Genomic DNA, 17385 nt, shown 5'->3' on the forward strand with positions numbered 1-17385 from the left:
GAAGAGCTTTAGCCAGCTGTCAGGTCTCCAGACACATCAGCAAACACACACAGGGGAAAAACCATATAATTGCACTGAATGTGTGAAGAGGTTTAATCAATTATCACACCTAAAACAGCATCAGAGAATACACACTGGGGAAAAACCATTCCAGTGCAGTGAATGTTTGAAGCGCTTTAGTCGATTATCAGACCTAAAATGCCACCTGAGAACACACACAGGAGAAAAACCATATAAATGCACTGAATTTGTGAAGAGCTTTATATATTTATCACTACTAAAACGGCATCAGAGAACACACACAGGGGAATACCCATATAATTGCACTGAATGTATGAAGAGCTTTAGCCAGCTGTCAGGTCTCCAGACACATCAGCAAACACACACAGGGGAAAAACCATATAATTGCACTGAATGTGTGAAGAGGTTTAATCAATTATCACACCTAAAACTGCATCAGCGAACACACACTGGGGAAAAACCATTCCAGTGCAGTGAATGTGAAAGTAGTTTTAGTGCATCTTCAACATTAAGGAAACATCTGCGAACACACACAGGGGAAAAACCATTCAATTGCAATGAATGTGGGAAGAGCTTTATATATTTATCAAGACTAAAGCGGCACCAGAGAACACACACAGGGGAAAAAACATTCAATTGCAGTGAATGTGGAAGAAGTTTTAGTCGATCTTCAACATTAAGGATTCATCAGCAAACACACACAGGGGAAAAACCATTCAAGTGCAGTGAATGTGAGAAGAGGTTTATTCGATTGTCAGGCCTAAAACAGCATCAGAGAACACATACTGGGGAAAAACCATTCAAGTGCAATGAATGTGGGAAGAGCTTTATATATTTATCAAGACTAAAGCGGCATCAGAGAACACACACAGGGGGAAAACCATTCCGGTGCAGTGAATGTGAAAGTAGTTTTAGTGAATCTTCAACATTAAGGATTCATCAGCGAACACACACAGGGGAGAAAACATTCAAGTGCAGTGAATGTTTGAAGCGCTTTATTCGATTATCAAACCTAAAATGCCATCTGAGAACACACACAGGAGAAAAACCATATAATTGTACTCAATGTGTGAAGAGGTTTAATCAAATATCAAGCCTAAAGCGGCATCAGGGAACACACACTGGAGAAAAACCATTCCAGTGCAGTGAATGTGTGAAGAGCTTTTGTCAATCATCACACCTAAAACAGCATCAGCGAATACACACAGGGGAAAAACCATTCCAGTGCAGTGAATGTGGAAGAAGTTTTAGTGATTCATCAGCATTAAGGAAACATCTGCAAACAAACACGGGAAAAAACATTCAACTGCAGTGAATGTGAGAAGAGGTTTATTCGATTGTCAGACCTAAAACAGCATCAGAGAACACACACTGGGGAAAACCCACTCAAGTGCAATGGATGTGGGAAGAGCTTTATATATTTATCAAGACTAAAGCGGCACCAGAGAACTCACACAGGGGAAAAATCAATCAAGTTCAGTGAATCTGGAAGTAGTTTTAGTGAATCTTCAACATTAAGGATTCATCAGCGAACACACACTGGAGAAAACATTCAAGTGCAGTGAATGTATGAAGAGCTTTAGTCGATTATCACAACTAAAACAGCATCAGAGAACACACACTAGGGAAAAATCATATCATTGCCATGAATGTAAAAGTAGTTTTAGTGAATCATCAATATTAAGAAAATATCAGCAAATACACACTGTAAAAACCATTTAAGTGCAAGGTGTGTGACAATGGATATATATATATCCGGTCCAAAACGGCATTAGAAAACACGCACAGGAATCATTCAAATGCAGTGAATGTTGAAGTAGGTTTTATGAATATTCAATATTAAGTATTGATCAGCGAACATACACAGGAAAAGCCATGTCATTGCAGGAAATGTGTGAAAATCTTTTGTCAACTTTCAAAGCTACAAAGACGTCAGCCTCTCTTCAGAAGAGTGCAGGATCAATAATGAAGGTCACAGAGCTGAAACTGTGTGACAGCCAGGCCGAGCACACTTCAGCAGAGTGCAGGATCAATAATGAAGGTCACAGAGCTACAACTGTGTGACAGCCAGGCTGAGTACTTCACTCCAGAAGAGCGCAGGATCAACACTGAAGGTCGCAGAGCTGCAGCTGAGTGATGGCCAGGCCGAGTACACTTCAGAAGAGTGCAGGATCAATAATGAAGGTTGCAGAGCTACAGCTGTGTGATAGCCAGGCCGAGCACACTTCAGAAGAGTGCAGGATCAACACTGAAGGTCACACAGCTGCAGCTGTTTGATAGCCAGGCCGAGTACACTTCAGAAGAGAGCAGGATCAATAATAAAAAGTCACAGTGCTGCAGCTGTGTGATAGCCAGGCCCAGCACACTTCAGAAGAGAGCAGAATTAACACTAAAGGCCACAGAGCTGCAGCTGTGTGACGGCCAGGCCGAGCATACTTCAGAAGAGTGCAGGATCAAAACTGAAGGTCACAGAGCTGCAGCTGTGTGATAGCCAGGCCGAGCACACTTCAGAAGAGTGCAGGATCAATAATGAAGGTTGCGGAGCTGCAGCTGTGTGATATCCAGGCCGAGCACACTTCAGAAGAGTGCAGGATCAATAATGAAGGTCGCAGAGCTGCAGCTGTGTGATATCCAGGCCGAGCACACTTCAGAAGATTGTAGGATCAATAATGATGGTCGCAGAGCTGCATCTGTGTGATAGCCAGGCTGAGCACACACTATCTGTTCACCAGATACGGATTATTAATGAAAGTCTCCAACCTGCATGCTGTGTGATAGACAGGGTGAGCACGCGGTTTCTTTTCAGGCGAGTGAGGAATCATTTATAAAAGTCACTGAGCTGCATGTTGTGTGATAGTTAAGCAAAATCACCATTTTACATTCTTGGACGATTATTTTTTGATGGCTAATGGAGCCGAATGTTGACATGATTGTTCCACAAAAGAAATGAAAAAAAGATTGATTGCACAAAAATAATATAAAGGTAGAACCAATCACGATGCTATAAAATGTACACAATAATGACTAAGTTTTACATATTAAAAAGAAAGGCACGTTTTTAAGATATGTAATAGATTAAAAAAATGATTTGGATATTGGTATTTTACTGCTGATTTTAAAGAAATGATATTGCGCCCCTAAACTCAAGATAATTTGGGCTGTCAGCATGGAGTCTGGCAGAGGTGTCATTAGAAGGGGGTCCTGTATCGACAGTGTGACTACTGTCAGCATGGAGTCTGGCAGAGGTGGCATTAGAAGGGGGTTCTGTCTCGACAGTGTGACTACTGTCAGCAGGTAGTCTGGCAGAGGTGGCATTAGAAGGGGGTCCTGTCTCGACAGTGTGACTGCTGTCAGCAGGTGGTCTGGCAGAGGTGGCGTTAAAAGGGGGTCCTGTCTCGACAGTGTGACTACTGTGAGCAGGGAGTGTGGCACAGGTGGCATTAGAGGGGGGTCCTGTCTCAATTGTGTGACTGCTGTCAGCAGGTGTCTGGCAGAGGTGGCATTAGAAGGGGGTCCTGTCTCGACAGTGTGACTGCTGTCAGCAGGTGGTTTGGCAGAGGTGGCGTTAGAAGGGGGTCCTGTCTCGACAGTGTGACTACTGTCAGCAGGGAGTGTGGCACAGGTGGCATTAGAAGGGGGTCCTGTCTCAATTGTGTGACTGCTGTCAGCAGGTGTCTGGCAGAGGTGGCGTTAGAAGGGGGTCCTGTCTCGACAGTGTGACTGCTGTCAGCAGGGAGTCTGGCAGAGGTGGCATTAGAGGGGGGTCCTGTCTCGACAGTGTGACTGCTGTCAGCCGAGTCTGGCAGAGGTCGCATTAGAGGGGGGTCCTGTCTCGACAGTGTGACTGTTGTCAGCAGGTAGTCTGGCAGAGGTGGCATTAGAATGGGTTCACGTCTCGACAGTGTGACTGCTGTCAGCAGGTGGTCTGGCAGAGGTGGCATTAGAAGGGGGTCCTGTCTCGACAGTGTGACTGCTGTCAGCAGGGAGTCTGGCACAGGTGGCATTAGAGGGGGGTCTTGTCTCGACAGTGTGACTGCTGTCAGCAGGGAGTCTGGCAGAGGTGGCATTAGAAGGGGGTCCTCTCTCGACAGTGTGACTGCCCTCAGCAGGGAGTCTGGCAGAGGTGGCATTAGAAGGGGGTCCTGTCTCGACAGTGTGACTGCTGTCAACAGGTGTCTGGCACAGGTGGCATTAGAAGGGGGTCCTATCTCGACAGTGTGACTACTGTCAGCAGGGAGTGTGGCACAGGTGGCATTAGAAGGGGGTCCTGTCTCGACAGTGTGACTGCTGTCAGCAGGTGGTCTGGCAGAGGTGGCATTAGAAGGGGGTCCTGTCTCGACAGTGTGACTGCCCTCAGCAGGTAGTCTGGCACAGGTGGCATTAGAGGGGGTCCTGTCTCGACAACGTGACTGCTGTCAGCAGGGAGTCTGGCAGAGGTGGCATTAGAAGGTGGTCCTGTCTTGACACCGTGACTTTTGTCAGCAGGGAGTCTGGTAGAGGTGGCATTAGAAGGGGGTCCTGTCTCGACAGTGTGACTGCTGTCAGCAGGGAGTCTGGCAGAGGTGGCATTAGAAGGTGGTCCTGTCTCGACACCGTGACTTTTGTCAGCAGGGAGTCTGGTAGAGCTGACATTAGAAGGGGGTCCTGTCTCGACAGCGTGACTGCTGCCAGCAGGGAGTCTGGTAGAGGTGGCATTAGAAGGGGGTCCTGTCTCGAAAGTGTGACTGCCCTCAGTAGGGAGTGTGGCAGAGGTGGCATTAAAAGGGGGTCCTGTCTCAACAGTGCGACTGCTGTCAGCAGGTGTCTGGCACAGGTGGCATTAGAAGGGGTCCTGCCTCGACAGTGTGACTGCTGTCAGCAGGTGGTCTGGCAGAGGTGGCATTGGAAGGGGGTCCTGTCTCGAAAGTGTGACTGCCCTCAGCAGGGAGTCTGGCAGAGGTGGCATTAGAAGGAGGTCCTATCTCGACAGTGTGACTGCTGTCAGCAGGGAGTCTGGCAGAGGTGGCATTAGAGGGGGGTCCTATCTCGACAGTGTGACAGCTGTAAGCAGGGAGTCTGGCAGAGGTGGCATTAGAAGGAGGTCCTATCTCGACAGTGTGACTGCTGTCAGCAGGGAGTCTGGCAGAGGTGGCATTAGAGGGGGGTCCTATCTCGACAGTGTGGCCGCTGTAAGCAGGGAGTCTGGCAGAGGTGGCATTAGAAGGAGGTCCTATCTCAACAGTGTGACTGCAGTCAGCTTGGAGTCTGGCAGAGGTGGCATTAGAAGGGGGTCCTGTCTCAACAGTGTGACTGCTGTCAGCAGGGAGTCTGGCAGAGGTGGCATTAGAGGGGGTCCTGTCTCGACAGTGTGACTACTGTCAGCAGGGAGTGTGGCACAGGTGGCATTAGAGGGGGTCCTGTCTCGACAGTGTGACTGCTGTCAGCAGGGAGTCTGGCAGAGGTGGCATTAGAAGGGGGTCCTGTCTCGACAGCGTGACTGCTGTCAGCAGGGAGTCTGGCACAGGTGGCATTAGAAGGGGGTCCTGTCTCAACAGTGTGACTGCTCTCCGAATGGCTCTGCTTTCGGCGTTCACATGACTGACAAGGTTTCTTTGAGTTGGGCCTAGTTCTTCTGTGTTGATAGAGAGAGAAGTGCTACTTGTGATACAAAGACCTGGGCTGCACTTCTTTTAATTCAGTCATTTCTTTCCAACCAATGTATAATTTCTATGGAAAGTTAAAAATGTGTCTGTGGCTTGGCACTCCCCTTGTTAATAATCCATAAAAATGCCTTAAAATGTTCAGTACTTGTATGTATTCTGCTACAAGTGGGATGTAAACATAGATTTGTCATATTCCAAAGAGACTTTTTTTTTAAGGTTCTTATTTAGGGCAACTTTATATACTGGGTGTTAGATTGTGTTACATCTAGACCAACAGTATCTGTGATGGACGTGGAATAAGGGAGCCGAGTACAAAGAGAAAGCTGTGAGCACCTTAGAAGGGTCAGCAATTTTAAAGCTAAGCTTATTTAAGTGTTGGCTTTTTGTCGAAATCTTTATACCACACTCATATCCAGAATGTCGGTCTTCCTATGTCCAGGACTAACCGAGTGTTTTAAGCTTTTTCTTAGTATGGAAGGAAGGCTGTTCCTTAAAGCCCCTGTAAGAACATATAGTGCTAAAGTTCGAGCAAAAGGAATCTATGGAGCCCTCCACTGGTGTTACTGAGCAGCACCTGCTTGAGCTGTTGTCGTATGTAACTTGTAAAAGAGAATTCTGTGGGTTCCTCTGGGGAATAATCATGCCATAGTCCTATGAAAGCTTAACTTTAAATGTATAATTGACTAGAATGGAACTGAAAGCCCTCCTGGACTGAGCCACGATAGGGATAAGTAAGTAGTCTGTACTGATGATTGTCTTTGTTACCTGATGAGCTCGAGTGTGGATGATCGGCACAAGGATCGCTGTCATCACACAGTTTATCCAGATCAAATCTGTGTATGGAATTGTGTTAAAATGTCCTCATTCTGTGCACATATTCACATCAGTACTTCTAAAGCCAGTACACCATATCTAATTGATATGAAAATGATTGTATTTGGTTCTTTTGATTGTGTAAACATTTTTCTGCCTCTGGTTCTCTTTAAAACAGGTGCTAGCCTATATGCCTATAAAGCTGGTTTGAGATACAGCCTAGCACACTAGTACTATGTCCGGTAGACTAGGACGAGGTCACTGTCAGAATTTGGAAATGAAACCTTTAGTTACCGTTAAATGCTAGAAAGAGCATAGCACATCTAAAGCGCCAGAGTTCCATCCACCATGGCACTTTTGGTATGGAAAGCTTTGTGAACCAATGATATTCAAGTAAAGAAAGATTACTCCCTATCGACTTGGCTACCTGTCCTGTATGACATGGTGGGTGTTCACCGAGAACTGGCTTCTCAATCTAGGTGGAGAGCACTGGGGATGCACAAACTGATTTAAAAGGTAGTTTGGTTGATGAACAAGACAGCTGTCCCTAGCTTTTACTGCAGTATACAGAGTAAATAGGTCATACATTTCTGAAACACCTTGTTGCTGAGTCCGAGGGAATGGATAATATGATAACTAAGTGGCAATTTGCCAACAGTTATGTATTCAGATACATTTTCACTGGATTAAAGCCCTTAAAATGAAAATTAATTTTTTAAGAAAGCTAGTGTGAGACTCTAACTTTCCTCCTAACCTCAGATGATCTGGACGTTCTGTAGTAATTGGCCAACAGTATGACACGAACAAACTATAGAGTTTTAGGTCAAAAAGTGACTTCATTAGCCTAAAAATTCCTATCACCCATAAGTTGGAGGATGCTGCTCGTAGCATATTTCTACAGGTTTGATTTAACTAGAGGCGTGATTAACCATAGAATCTTTTTAGTCAGTTTGTGTATCTTCGAATGTTTAATCAAACGTGTAATCTGTTTTTGAAGTTGGATGTATCTTATCCTTTTGATCCACCAGTTTCTTGTTTCCTACCAGTGTTTATGAATTGATTATTTGATGTTAAAATGCATTTCAGTTGTTTACTTGTTCTTCTGTGCTATTGCTGTATCAATTTCGTGAAATATTAATTAATTCCTAAATAAACCTTGATTGATTCATTCACTCACATTCTGTCAGCTCGTATGTGATTTTTTTTTTGAGGAACTGAGAATGCTTGAAATGTATGTCTCGGACAGGGGGCCTCAGACTGGGGGAGGGCCCTCCTAGAGGGGCCTGAGATGATTCCAGGTGGGGCGCTAGGCTCTGATCAAAAAAAGCATTATGCTGATAACGGTGCTTTGTTTTAGGCTGAAATTAATGAGCGGCAGTAAGCTACTCTCCAATGGGCCATCACAAACATGTTTTGTCCATTATATCCTAGCTACGAGTATATGTCAAAAGGGACGGAACTCCAAATGTTCTTCAAAACCCCCACCCCCACTTCAAATAAACACACTGTGGGTACTTGTACCTGTTATTGTTGTAATCGAATCTAGGGCCCTAGTGTAATTGTCCCGATTCATGCCCTTATATAGGTATATTTTATCAGACCCTTATATAGGCAAAGAAATCATTACCATATTTAGGCCTGAACCATACAGCCCAAATATGGCACGGCTACTTCCACTAAGTTCCGAGAATCAACAACGATTTCTTGGAAAAACCAGCCTTCAGCAGCTAGGGACTTCCCCCTGCTTGAATATTAAGTTATCCAAGAAATCCTGGAGATTTCGAGGAATTGGGTCTTCGAATGACGTTATTAAGTCCAATGTTACGTCAAACTCAGCACCTTCAAGGTATAAATATGCCTACATTTGCCCAGACAAACACACGGTGGTTTTGGAGCAGATTGACTAACTACTTGCCCGACGCCCTGCAGCCGCAAGTGCCGAAGGAAGCCGACCCTCCAGCAGACGCACTGAGAGACGCTGTCTTTTCTCTGGCCGAGAAATCATGCTCCAGTGTTTCCGGACTACCCTTGCGGGTATCTGGGAAATCGAGTCCTGGGAGAGAGATACAAGACCTCCTTCATTCCAAATCAAGGTACGGAGCTGATTAGACCCTAAGAGAATTCTTGCTTAGATTCTTGGCAAATAAATACTAAACTTAAACTACTCCTCACTTACTTCTTCCCTAGTGCTAGGCTTAGGTCAGGTACACCTGGGTAGGTGTATTTTAGAAACACCAGTTGAGTACTTTTAGCCATTCTTTTATCACTGTATATATTTTATATATTTTAGTCAATTTATGGCATAGAAACCATACCATGCTTTTACAGTACTACTTTATAATACTGTTCGTGTTATATGCCCTGTACTTTATAACCAGTATTGCTATTGGAGCAGTTCATTTCTTATGCTTGAGAAAGAAGACTGTTCAATAAATACTCTTTATTGAAAACGCCCGTCTCTCTATTTTCTCAGCACCTCTGGTGAAACGAAGCATGCACGATTGACTGAGTGAAATAGTTATCTATTGTTTCAGCGACTCTAGAGATTGATTTCTTATTTCATGGGAAACAAAGTTGTCATGTTTATGCGGTTGTCAGAAACTAATCCCCTCTTGTGAATTCGAGAAAGTTTCTAGTGACCTCTGAGCTAGCTGGCACTCACAATTAAGTTTAATATATTCAGTAGAGACCTAGTAGACCTCAGTCCTAACGTCTAACCTACAGTATATATTATTCCAATACGCAGAGCCTATTGGGAATATAGGAACTACACTACATTATTAGAACATTGGAATGTTGGAAGCTCCATTGAAGCAGCTCTGGGCTTGTAATGGCTGGTATAAGTCCGTAGCTCCAACATTCCAATGTTTGTCTTTATGTTTTTATCTTTTTAATTTAGAACATTCTACCCTCAGTGGGTGGAATGTTCCAATAGCCTTATAGCCCTTCTGCCTTGGGATATACCGCTTGTTAAAGGCCCTGAAACCGTTATAGTCCCGAGACGTAGGCCCTCGGCAGCAGGCCATAAGGCTATATTAAAGCCTGCCTGACAAGAATAGTATGTTTGGCAATCATGTATTTGATTGCATTCTTAAAACAGTACTTAACTGCAATGTTTAAATAAGTCTAGACATATTTAAACATTGTCAATTGAATAGAATAATCGTGAAAAATTCTGAGGGGTGCCCGACGATCGCTGTGGGGTTGGGGGCGTGGCATTAAAAGGTTTTAAGACCACCGGTCTAGGGTGTTCCTCCTCAGAGAGGTATGAGGGACCTGATGTAACACTGTTGGTTAGTGAAATCTTAAAGGGAAGGGCACAGAGACTCAAAGCCAATGGATTTCTTTTTTTTTTTAACAATTTTTATTTGCATTTAAGTTTTATATAACATCATTACCCCCCACCCCCCACCCCTGCAGAACAGGAAGCACAATCTAACTTATTGTTGATTTTAACAAATATGGATAAAAGTATATACATTTGTTCAGTGAACATAAAGCTAGCAAACTAAGAACAAAGCATAAGCAAATAGAGAGAGAGACATTAGATATAAGACCTACGCGATTCGAGCATTTCACTCCTCATGCATCCAATCTAACAAAGGTGCCCATATCATCATGCCATTATTCCGCTTACTCCTCCCTTTGTTTCTATAAATCGCTACTTCTAAATTGCAAGTTGCAAACAGCCTGGTTCTCTATTCTACAAACGATGGTGCTAGTGGATCTATCCAGGCTGACGCAATGCACAGTCTGAAAACAGCCATGTAAATGTAAATGTAAATGTACAGCAATTTATATAGCGCAAATCACCAAGCGGTTTCTAAGCGCTTGCTTAGGGAACCCGTCCTGGTATTCCCCTGTGAGATAACCCCGGCAGGGTATCCGCAAGGTGAAAGCCAGGTATCCCGCCGCGAGGGGCCATTGTGGAGATTAAGCAAGCTATTTCCCAGAGTCGCAGAGTGTGAACCCGTGAATCGAGTAGGTACCGGAGTGAGAATTGTCGAGTCCATGGACATTTTAGGACTCAAGACCCCGCCGAGCCGGGAATTGAACCCTGGTCCCGGGCTGACCTCTGCTTCCAGGTCTGCCTCCTCTAACCAGTGAGCCACACTTCTCCATAGCTATGAAGATAAGCCCGTGCATTGAATGGGGTCGGGGTATGATGGATATACCTAATAGAATTTCTTCCGTTGAAATGTTAATACGGCAATGTGCGAGGATGGAAAGAAAATCGGAGCTTGTCGATATGATATTCCCTAATAAAGGACAAGTAGCAAACATGTGAGTTGAATCTGCTGATGGAAGGGAGCACCTCGGACAGTGTGTCCTAGATCCGTTCCCCCATTTTGCTAATTTTTCTGGGGTATAATAAAGTGAAAAAAATGTTTTATAAAATTGTGCTTGCAGTTTCATGGACATTAGGGTTGATATTGACATCTCTAAGGCTTCCAGAGAGGTTCGAGGAGAGATGCCAAGTCTACTCTGCCATGCCACCATATGTTTTTCCAAATCGTCTGGCATTAGTAAATTAAGCCCTTCATAAATCTCGCCAATTTTAGGGGTTTTTATAGAAAGTAATTTGTCCATAGTTTGCCACGGTTGGAATTTAATGCGACCTCCCCCTTTCTTTAAAATAAAATCCCGCACTTGGAGATATTTAAAGAAATCTCTATTAGATAGTTTGAATTTGGTTTTTAGTTCCTCAAACGACTTTATACCATTCCCGGAGCAAAAGCACCCGAGTTGTTTTATCCCCAGTACGGCCCATCTATTCAAAACTAAATCTTGAAATATTTCCGGGAGATCCAGATTCTGTGTTATAGGTGTATAAAAAGAATACCGGCCTAACCCAACTAATGTTTTGACATTCCCCCATACTTTAATGGTGCAAGAGATAGTCTTGAATTTCACCTTTTTAAAGTAATCATCGTTTAAGTGCCGCCATAAACAACCTGCACAGCCGTCTCCCAGAATAAGTTCTTGTGGGGTGGAAATATTATGGACATCAATGTCTCCTTTTAGAAGATATGCGCTGTATCTCAGAACTGTTGCCCAATAATACAGTTTAAAGTTTGGTAATGTCAATCCCCCCCGGTCTCTAGTTAAAGTAAGCCATCTGAGTGCTCTTCGTGGATTGTGATATCCCCATATAAATCGTGAAAACAAATTATCTATATTTTTAAAAACTGTTTCTGAGAATTCAAGGTTAATTGAGCGAAAATAATAGAGGAACTTTGGGAAGAATAGCATTTTGACGACATAACTCTCCCCCCAATAGTAAGCTGTAGATTATGAATGCGCAGTAGTTCTTTCTTGGTGCGACTTATGAGAGGGTTAAGAATATCGTCAACTATGTTTGTAATATTAGTATCAATACTCACGCCTAGGTAGATTGCTTTATTAATTATTCTTGTATCTTGCATCATAATTTTGTTATTAAGCCAATGGATTTCAATGTCAAACCTGTTCATCACCACTTAATCATCCTCACAATTGCAATAAGTGACTGGATCAGGCCCCCTCCAACCACGTCCAGATGGGCTGCCAGCTGGATATATTCAGCACTGGTTTGTAAATCAAGGTTTGAGATGTAAAACATGAAAGTAATAGATACATGTACGCTTTACAAAGGAACGGTGATGGTGATGCCAAGCCCTGATCAATACTGTTACTACTGCTAGCAAGAGTGTGTACATTTATCTGCTAACAGCGCCGCTCCATGGCCAAGGTCAGCCATACCTCATCATACCTGCAAACCCACCCTATTCTAGACCCTCTCCAGCAGCACCTGTAGGCGGCTGGTGAGTGAACACTAAACTCTCTCTCATAAACCCACCCTATTCTAGACTCTCTCCAGCAGGCCCTGTAGGAGACTGGTAAGTGAACAACAGACAGTCCCTCTGTCAGTTCCAACTTATTACAACCCTCTTCAGCAGCACCTGTAGCAGACATGGGGTGAACACTTCAGGAAAATGCAACAAAACTGGTCCTAGAGATCCACGAGGACTAATTTGATTCCCGTGTGGGGGCAGAAACTTCACTGGTTCCTGTCCAGAAATGCTGAGTGCTCACAAGGGACAGACAGACCTTCTTCTGGAAGATCATGGGCGTTGAATGCTTATGACCGATGGCCCTCTCAAATTAATTTACTGACAGTACATATGCCACTAGTACAGCGGCTGGTGTCAAACTCTTGAAGGGGGAAGAGTCATTTTCCCTAAACCGCTGCAGTTTGAGCTGACCCTAGAAAACCACTCAAACTTCACGCAACTTGGTTTCCACTGGTACTTTTGGTCAGGCACCGCCAGAACCTCCTTTAGGCTTACTTCAGGAAGTAGTGGGTTTGAAACTCTGACTTGGATTACAGTCCCGCTTTGTGTAAGTATTTATTTATTTTGTTTTTATTTTGAAGGTTTTATATAGCACGAACCAGACTCTTGCGAGTATCAGAGCGCTTTACAGGTCATCAATAGAAGGCAAGATATAGTATACAAAGACACAACCAATAAAAGATACAGTCATATATACAGGCAGAAATACAGTAAATAGTCATAGAGTTCACATGAATTTAGCCATGAGGATAGCTTTCACTTCTCTTTGGAAGGAGGCAGTGGAAGGGTTCATTCTTGTTTCACTGGGCAAAGCGTTCCATATCCTCGGAGCCATACCAGAAAAGGACCGGTAATACGTTTTTTTCTTGGGAAATCGCTGAGGTTGTAGGAGAAGAGTCTTGGCACTCCTGGAGGCTCGGCTGCCCGCAGAGAGCACCAGTTTCTGAGCTATGTATTTCATTTGCAGATGCTATTTTATAGGCAAACAAACTACAGTTAGTGATTCTCACACTTGTAGCTTAAACAGGATATAAAACAAACACTGGTTACAAATTGTTATTGCCACCAAAGTGTTTCGTTTTTAAGCCTTCCTTAAGGTGTTCTCACTAGTGGTATACCAAGAAGTATCGGTTGTGATCGGTTATAGTCTCTTTACTCTTGTAATTCTGTCGTCTGACAAAGTCGTGCAGTTCAGGTAAGGCATTAAATGTGCAAGGGAGTGTATAATTTTTTTTTTTTTTTTGGTGTAAAACGTTTATTGAGTACTGTCAGGGTTACACAGCGTCATGCCTACAACCCGGAGGCCGGCCGCCATTAGTGGAGACCATCAGGATGAAAAGTGAAATTCAACAGTCGGCATATGTAGTATTGCATAATGAGCGCATCAATTCAGTGACAAGTACAAACGTAACTTAGACATATCAATTCGTCTTACATTTTCTGTAAATATTGTAAGTAACTTTAACATGTGCGATAACTCAGTCACGAAGATGGAGAGGCATGTGCCCCGGTGTGATGGCATGTCTACATTCAAAGGTGGTACGAGACCTTACAGCATCTTAACATGTCCCCACATCCTCCAAGTGAAAGGGGGGTAGCAAATCATATTCCCAGTATACCAACCTCAATCCTCGGCATCTACTGGAGAATCTGTGATTAAATAGCAGTGCAGCGGGGCCCAAATATCAGCGGGTCTGGAAGCGGGAGGTAGCAGTTCAGTGTAAGTGTGCAATTGTTCTTGGCAGTATACCATGTCTCGCATCCACTCCTTAAATTTAGGTGCCCTCCCCCTTCCCCACTTGCAGGCTTGTGAGAAGTTGGCCTGATAGGGGATGTTTCCAATTCTGGAACCACCTACTACCTGACCAAACAATCCCTTATGGTGTCTGGTTGTAAGTCAACCTTATTAGACAAGCTATCCTAGGGGTAGCATGGACTAAGCAGCCTAAAGGCTTAACTTAAGAGGTCGTGTTAAGCGAGCTGTTTTACCACATACAATCCTGTAATACCAAATGAAAGGACACCACACAAGTATATATTATAAAAATATATGTATTTATTACTAAAAACAATCCCCAGTATTCTTTATGAATAAAGGGGCACAAGCGTTAAATCAAAAGCACTGTTTAAACATACAAAGTTGCACAATTATGGATGAGGGCAGGGGGCCACTCAAACCATATACTAAACAAGTGGTATAAGAGAGGCCACTCGAGCAGTGGTTAGGCCTAGGGCCTAGGGAATTGCTGGGAGCAGTCAGGACAAGCAATGCTGAAGTCGGGAATGGCCCTCGGGATTCGGGAGATGTGCGGAAAGCGCACACACGCACCAATGTTAACCAATGGTGCGTAAAAGTTGTAAAGTTAAAGTTTAAGGACACTTCCGCTGAACCTAGAGGAACAAAACTTAACACACAGACCCTAGAGATGTGCACCAGTGTGGGAACACCGGCGGAGCAAAGTTACCTCACCCACAGGAAGTGGGTGCACAGGGTCGAAGATGCGTCGGGTTTTGACACGCAGGCTCTTGGTGCTTGAAGCTGAAAGGGCTGCAGGCGGGTTAAAGATGAAGTGTCCGGTGGAGTCCAAGGGTGGACTCAAGTCGAAGGGTACCTGAAAGCAGAGGGGACAGAGTCTGGGTCACTCAGCAGTGACCAGGGTGGAACCAGGACGGAACCAGGCAATGTCGGGCGCAATCAGGTGGTCGTCGAGGAGCTTCTCTCCGCTGTCACGTGGGCTCTGGGGCATCTGCGACGTCCAGGAGCAGGTCACGATCTGTCCCACGCAGGCTCTCACCGTCGGCGCAGTCGGCTTCAAGTTTGGAGCAAACAACACTTGGCAAGAGCAATCCACGCGGGATCGGAAGATTGCTTCTCACTCGGACCAGGAAGGTCAGAGTCGGGGCTCCTTTTCAGGGGAGCTGGTGTGGATCTGGAGCAACCAGATTCACGAGTTTTCTTTGTAGTTTCGTCGGCACAGGGACCACTAGCCAGCTGGCAAGTGACCGGGCCAACGCGTTGAGCCAAATGGAGCAGAAGGGCCCCACGCAGCACTCGTCGAGTGTGGAGGGCTGAACTTCGGCTCAGGAGTAGCTCAGGGTGGGGGCTTCTCAAACCCCGGTGCACAGCTTCGAGGGTCACTCGTGGGCTGCACGGTCAGCGTCTCGTGGTCAATTCAAGATGGCGTGCCCCACGCTTCCGGTCGCCTCCACGGGTCTCAGCTCTGCAGGGACTGTGGATCGGGCTGTTGGAAGGCAGGCAAGCTTGATCTCGTCGATCTCAGTCGCTCGAGTTCCGGCAGGAACTGCAACTAAGTAGACGTCGAGGGCTGGATGGTGCCTGCTGCTGCAGGGTGGTCACTCCTTGACCACAAGGGAGATTCTTCGGGCTTCCACGTTGAGATGGAGGTCCAAGGGTCCAGAGTTTCGTTTCTAATGTTTCTTCCAGGAAATCTGATGTGCATTGGCACTGCTCCCACTCTTATTCGAATCTGGGGGGCGTGATTACCTGCTAGGTCCCCCCCTATGGGTGGGACCCAGGAAGTGGGTGGATACACCCCCTTCCTTTGATCCAGGCCGCCCTGGCACGAGGGCTGGAGTGCCCCAGAACCGGTTTGGCCGGATTATGCAAGGGGCAGCCTTGTGCGCCCCAAGCAGTGTCTGGTTTCTTTCAAACCTCCCTGCTACAATCCACTATCTCCTGTCTGGAGGGCAGTGACACCCTCCTGTGACAGGAAACCCTTTGTCCAGGACCCATTTGGTCGAGTTTCGGTCAACTGCAGGGGTCCAGACATTTGTCTGTGGCAGAGGCATCCATTTTGTGGATCTTAAGGTCTTTGGAGAAATTAACCGCATTTGAGTAAAGCAACATGTCCTACCCCTCTAGAGGGGTGGAATGCTATCCCCGTCGCCAGAACTGGCGAGGGGATAGTATTCCAAATCGTATGACACCTTACACGACATGTTTTGATAAGCCAAACCAAAGTTGCTATATAACCGCGAGGATTATAAGGCACTTAAGAGTATATGGTATGGCATTATCCTGAAACAGCTTAGGGGGTTGTTCCCGACAGCTGCAGACAGGCTCAGCTCATGCTAGAGCTCCATCTCACATTGAACCACGCACTCTGCCTCCAGGATTGATGAGGCCTTCCATAGGAGTGGCTCACAGGTTTATATGTGTCCAGATATAGGTTTAGATATAGGTATACTATATCCAAGTAAGGGGTGATTACACCACCTTACCCCAGCTGAGTGATCAGCCAGTTGTGTCAATTTAAGAACCAGCCAGGGGTGGCAAAAGTTATGCTGCAGCCCCTGGTAGGCCTTGGTGGCCCCTATGCCCTGGGCACCTATAGTGCTTTATACAGGGGCTGACAAGGAGTCCATTTCCAATTGTGGTATGTACCTAGGGTACATGGAATCCATTTTACAGAGAGAGCAGATGGCCTGGGGCCCTGATTAGCAGGGAACCAGGTCAACTAAGTCAAAAAACCAGCTAAACACAGGCAAAAAATCCGGGGTAACCATAGTCAGGTAGCCACCTTCCTACAAGGCTACTCTGCGCTTAGCTAATAACATGGCCATCGCCACATACTTGCGGTGGGCAGCTTGGAGAGGTTCAACGTAGCCTAATAGTGCCAATAATGGAGTGGGCGCTACCGGCTCATTAATCATTTTGGAAAGTGCCTGGAAGATCTGTTCCCAATAGTGGTATACCTGAGTGCATTCCCATGCAAGGTGCAGGAAGTCAGCCCCCAGGGCCCCGCATCTGTCACACGCGTCACTAGGCCTTAGCTGGAATCTGTGTAGTCGCGCAGGTGTATAGTATAATCTGTGAATGAATTTATAGTGAATGATTCTATATCTGCTGCTGGATGAAATGCGTTCTGTTTGCTGTAGGCAAAATGTCCATTGTTTATAAGTAAGGGCTACGGCTAATTCCTGGTTCCATTTCTCCCTAGCAGGCACCTCAGTGTATTCCATATTAACACGCACCGACCTATATAACGTGGACACCAGTTTGCTGGGGCTATCAAGTTGAAGCATATGCTGCAGAGGGAGAAGCACAGGAGGTT

At 45.3% G+C, this 17385-nt stretch overlaps 1 protein-coding gene across 1 annotated transcript in view; it reads left to right on the plus strand.

Annotated features, from left to right (window-relative positions):
• The first annotated feature begins 334 nt into the window (after positions 1-334).
• LOC144805746 (uncharacterized) overlaps positions 335-17385 on the plus strand; it is a 157195-nt gene continuing 140144 nt past the window's right edge. Inside the window, exon 1 of the mRNA XM_078672230.1 lies at positions 335-1265. Within this exon, the coding sequence (XP_078528356.1) occupies positions 335-1265 (931 nt within the window). The remainder of the gene's footprint in view (positions 1266-17385) is intronic.

Source organism: Lissotriton helveticus (assembly GCF_964261635.1).
Source record: "Lissotriton helveticus chromosome 1_1 unlocalized genomic scaffold, aLisHel1.1 SUPER_1_unloc_21, whole genome shotgun sequence".
Taxonomy (NCBI): domain Eukaryota; kingdom Metazoa; phylum Chordata; class Amphibia; order Caudata; family Salamandridae; genus Lissotriton; species Lissotriton helveticus.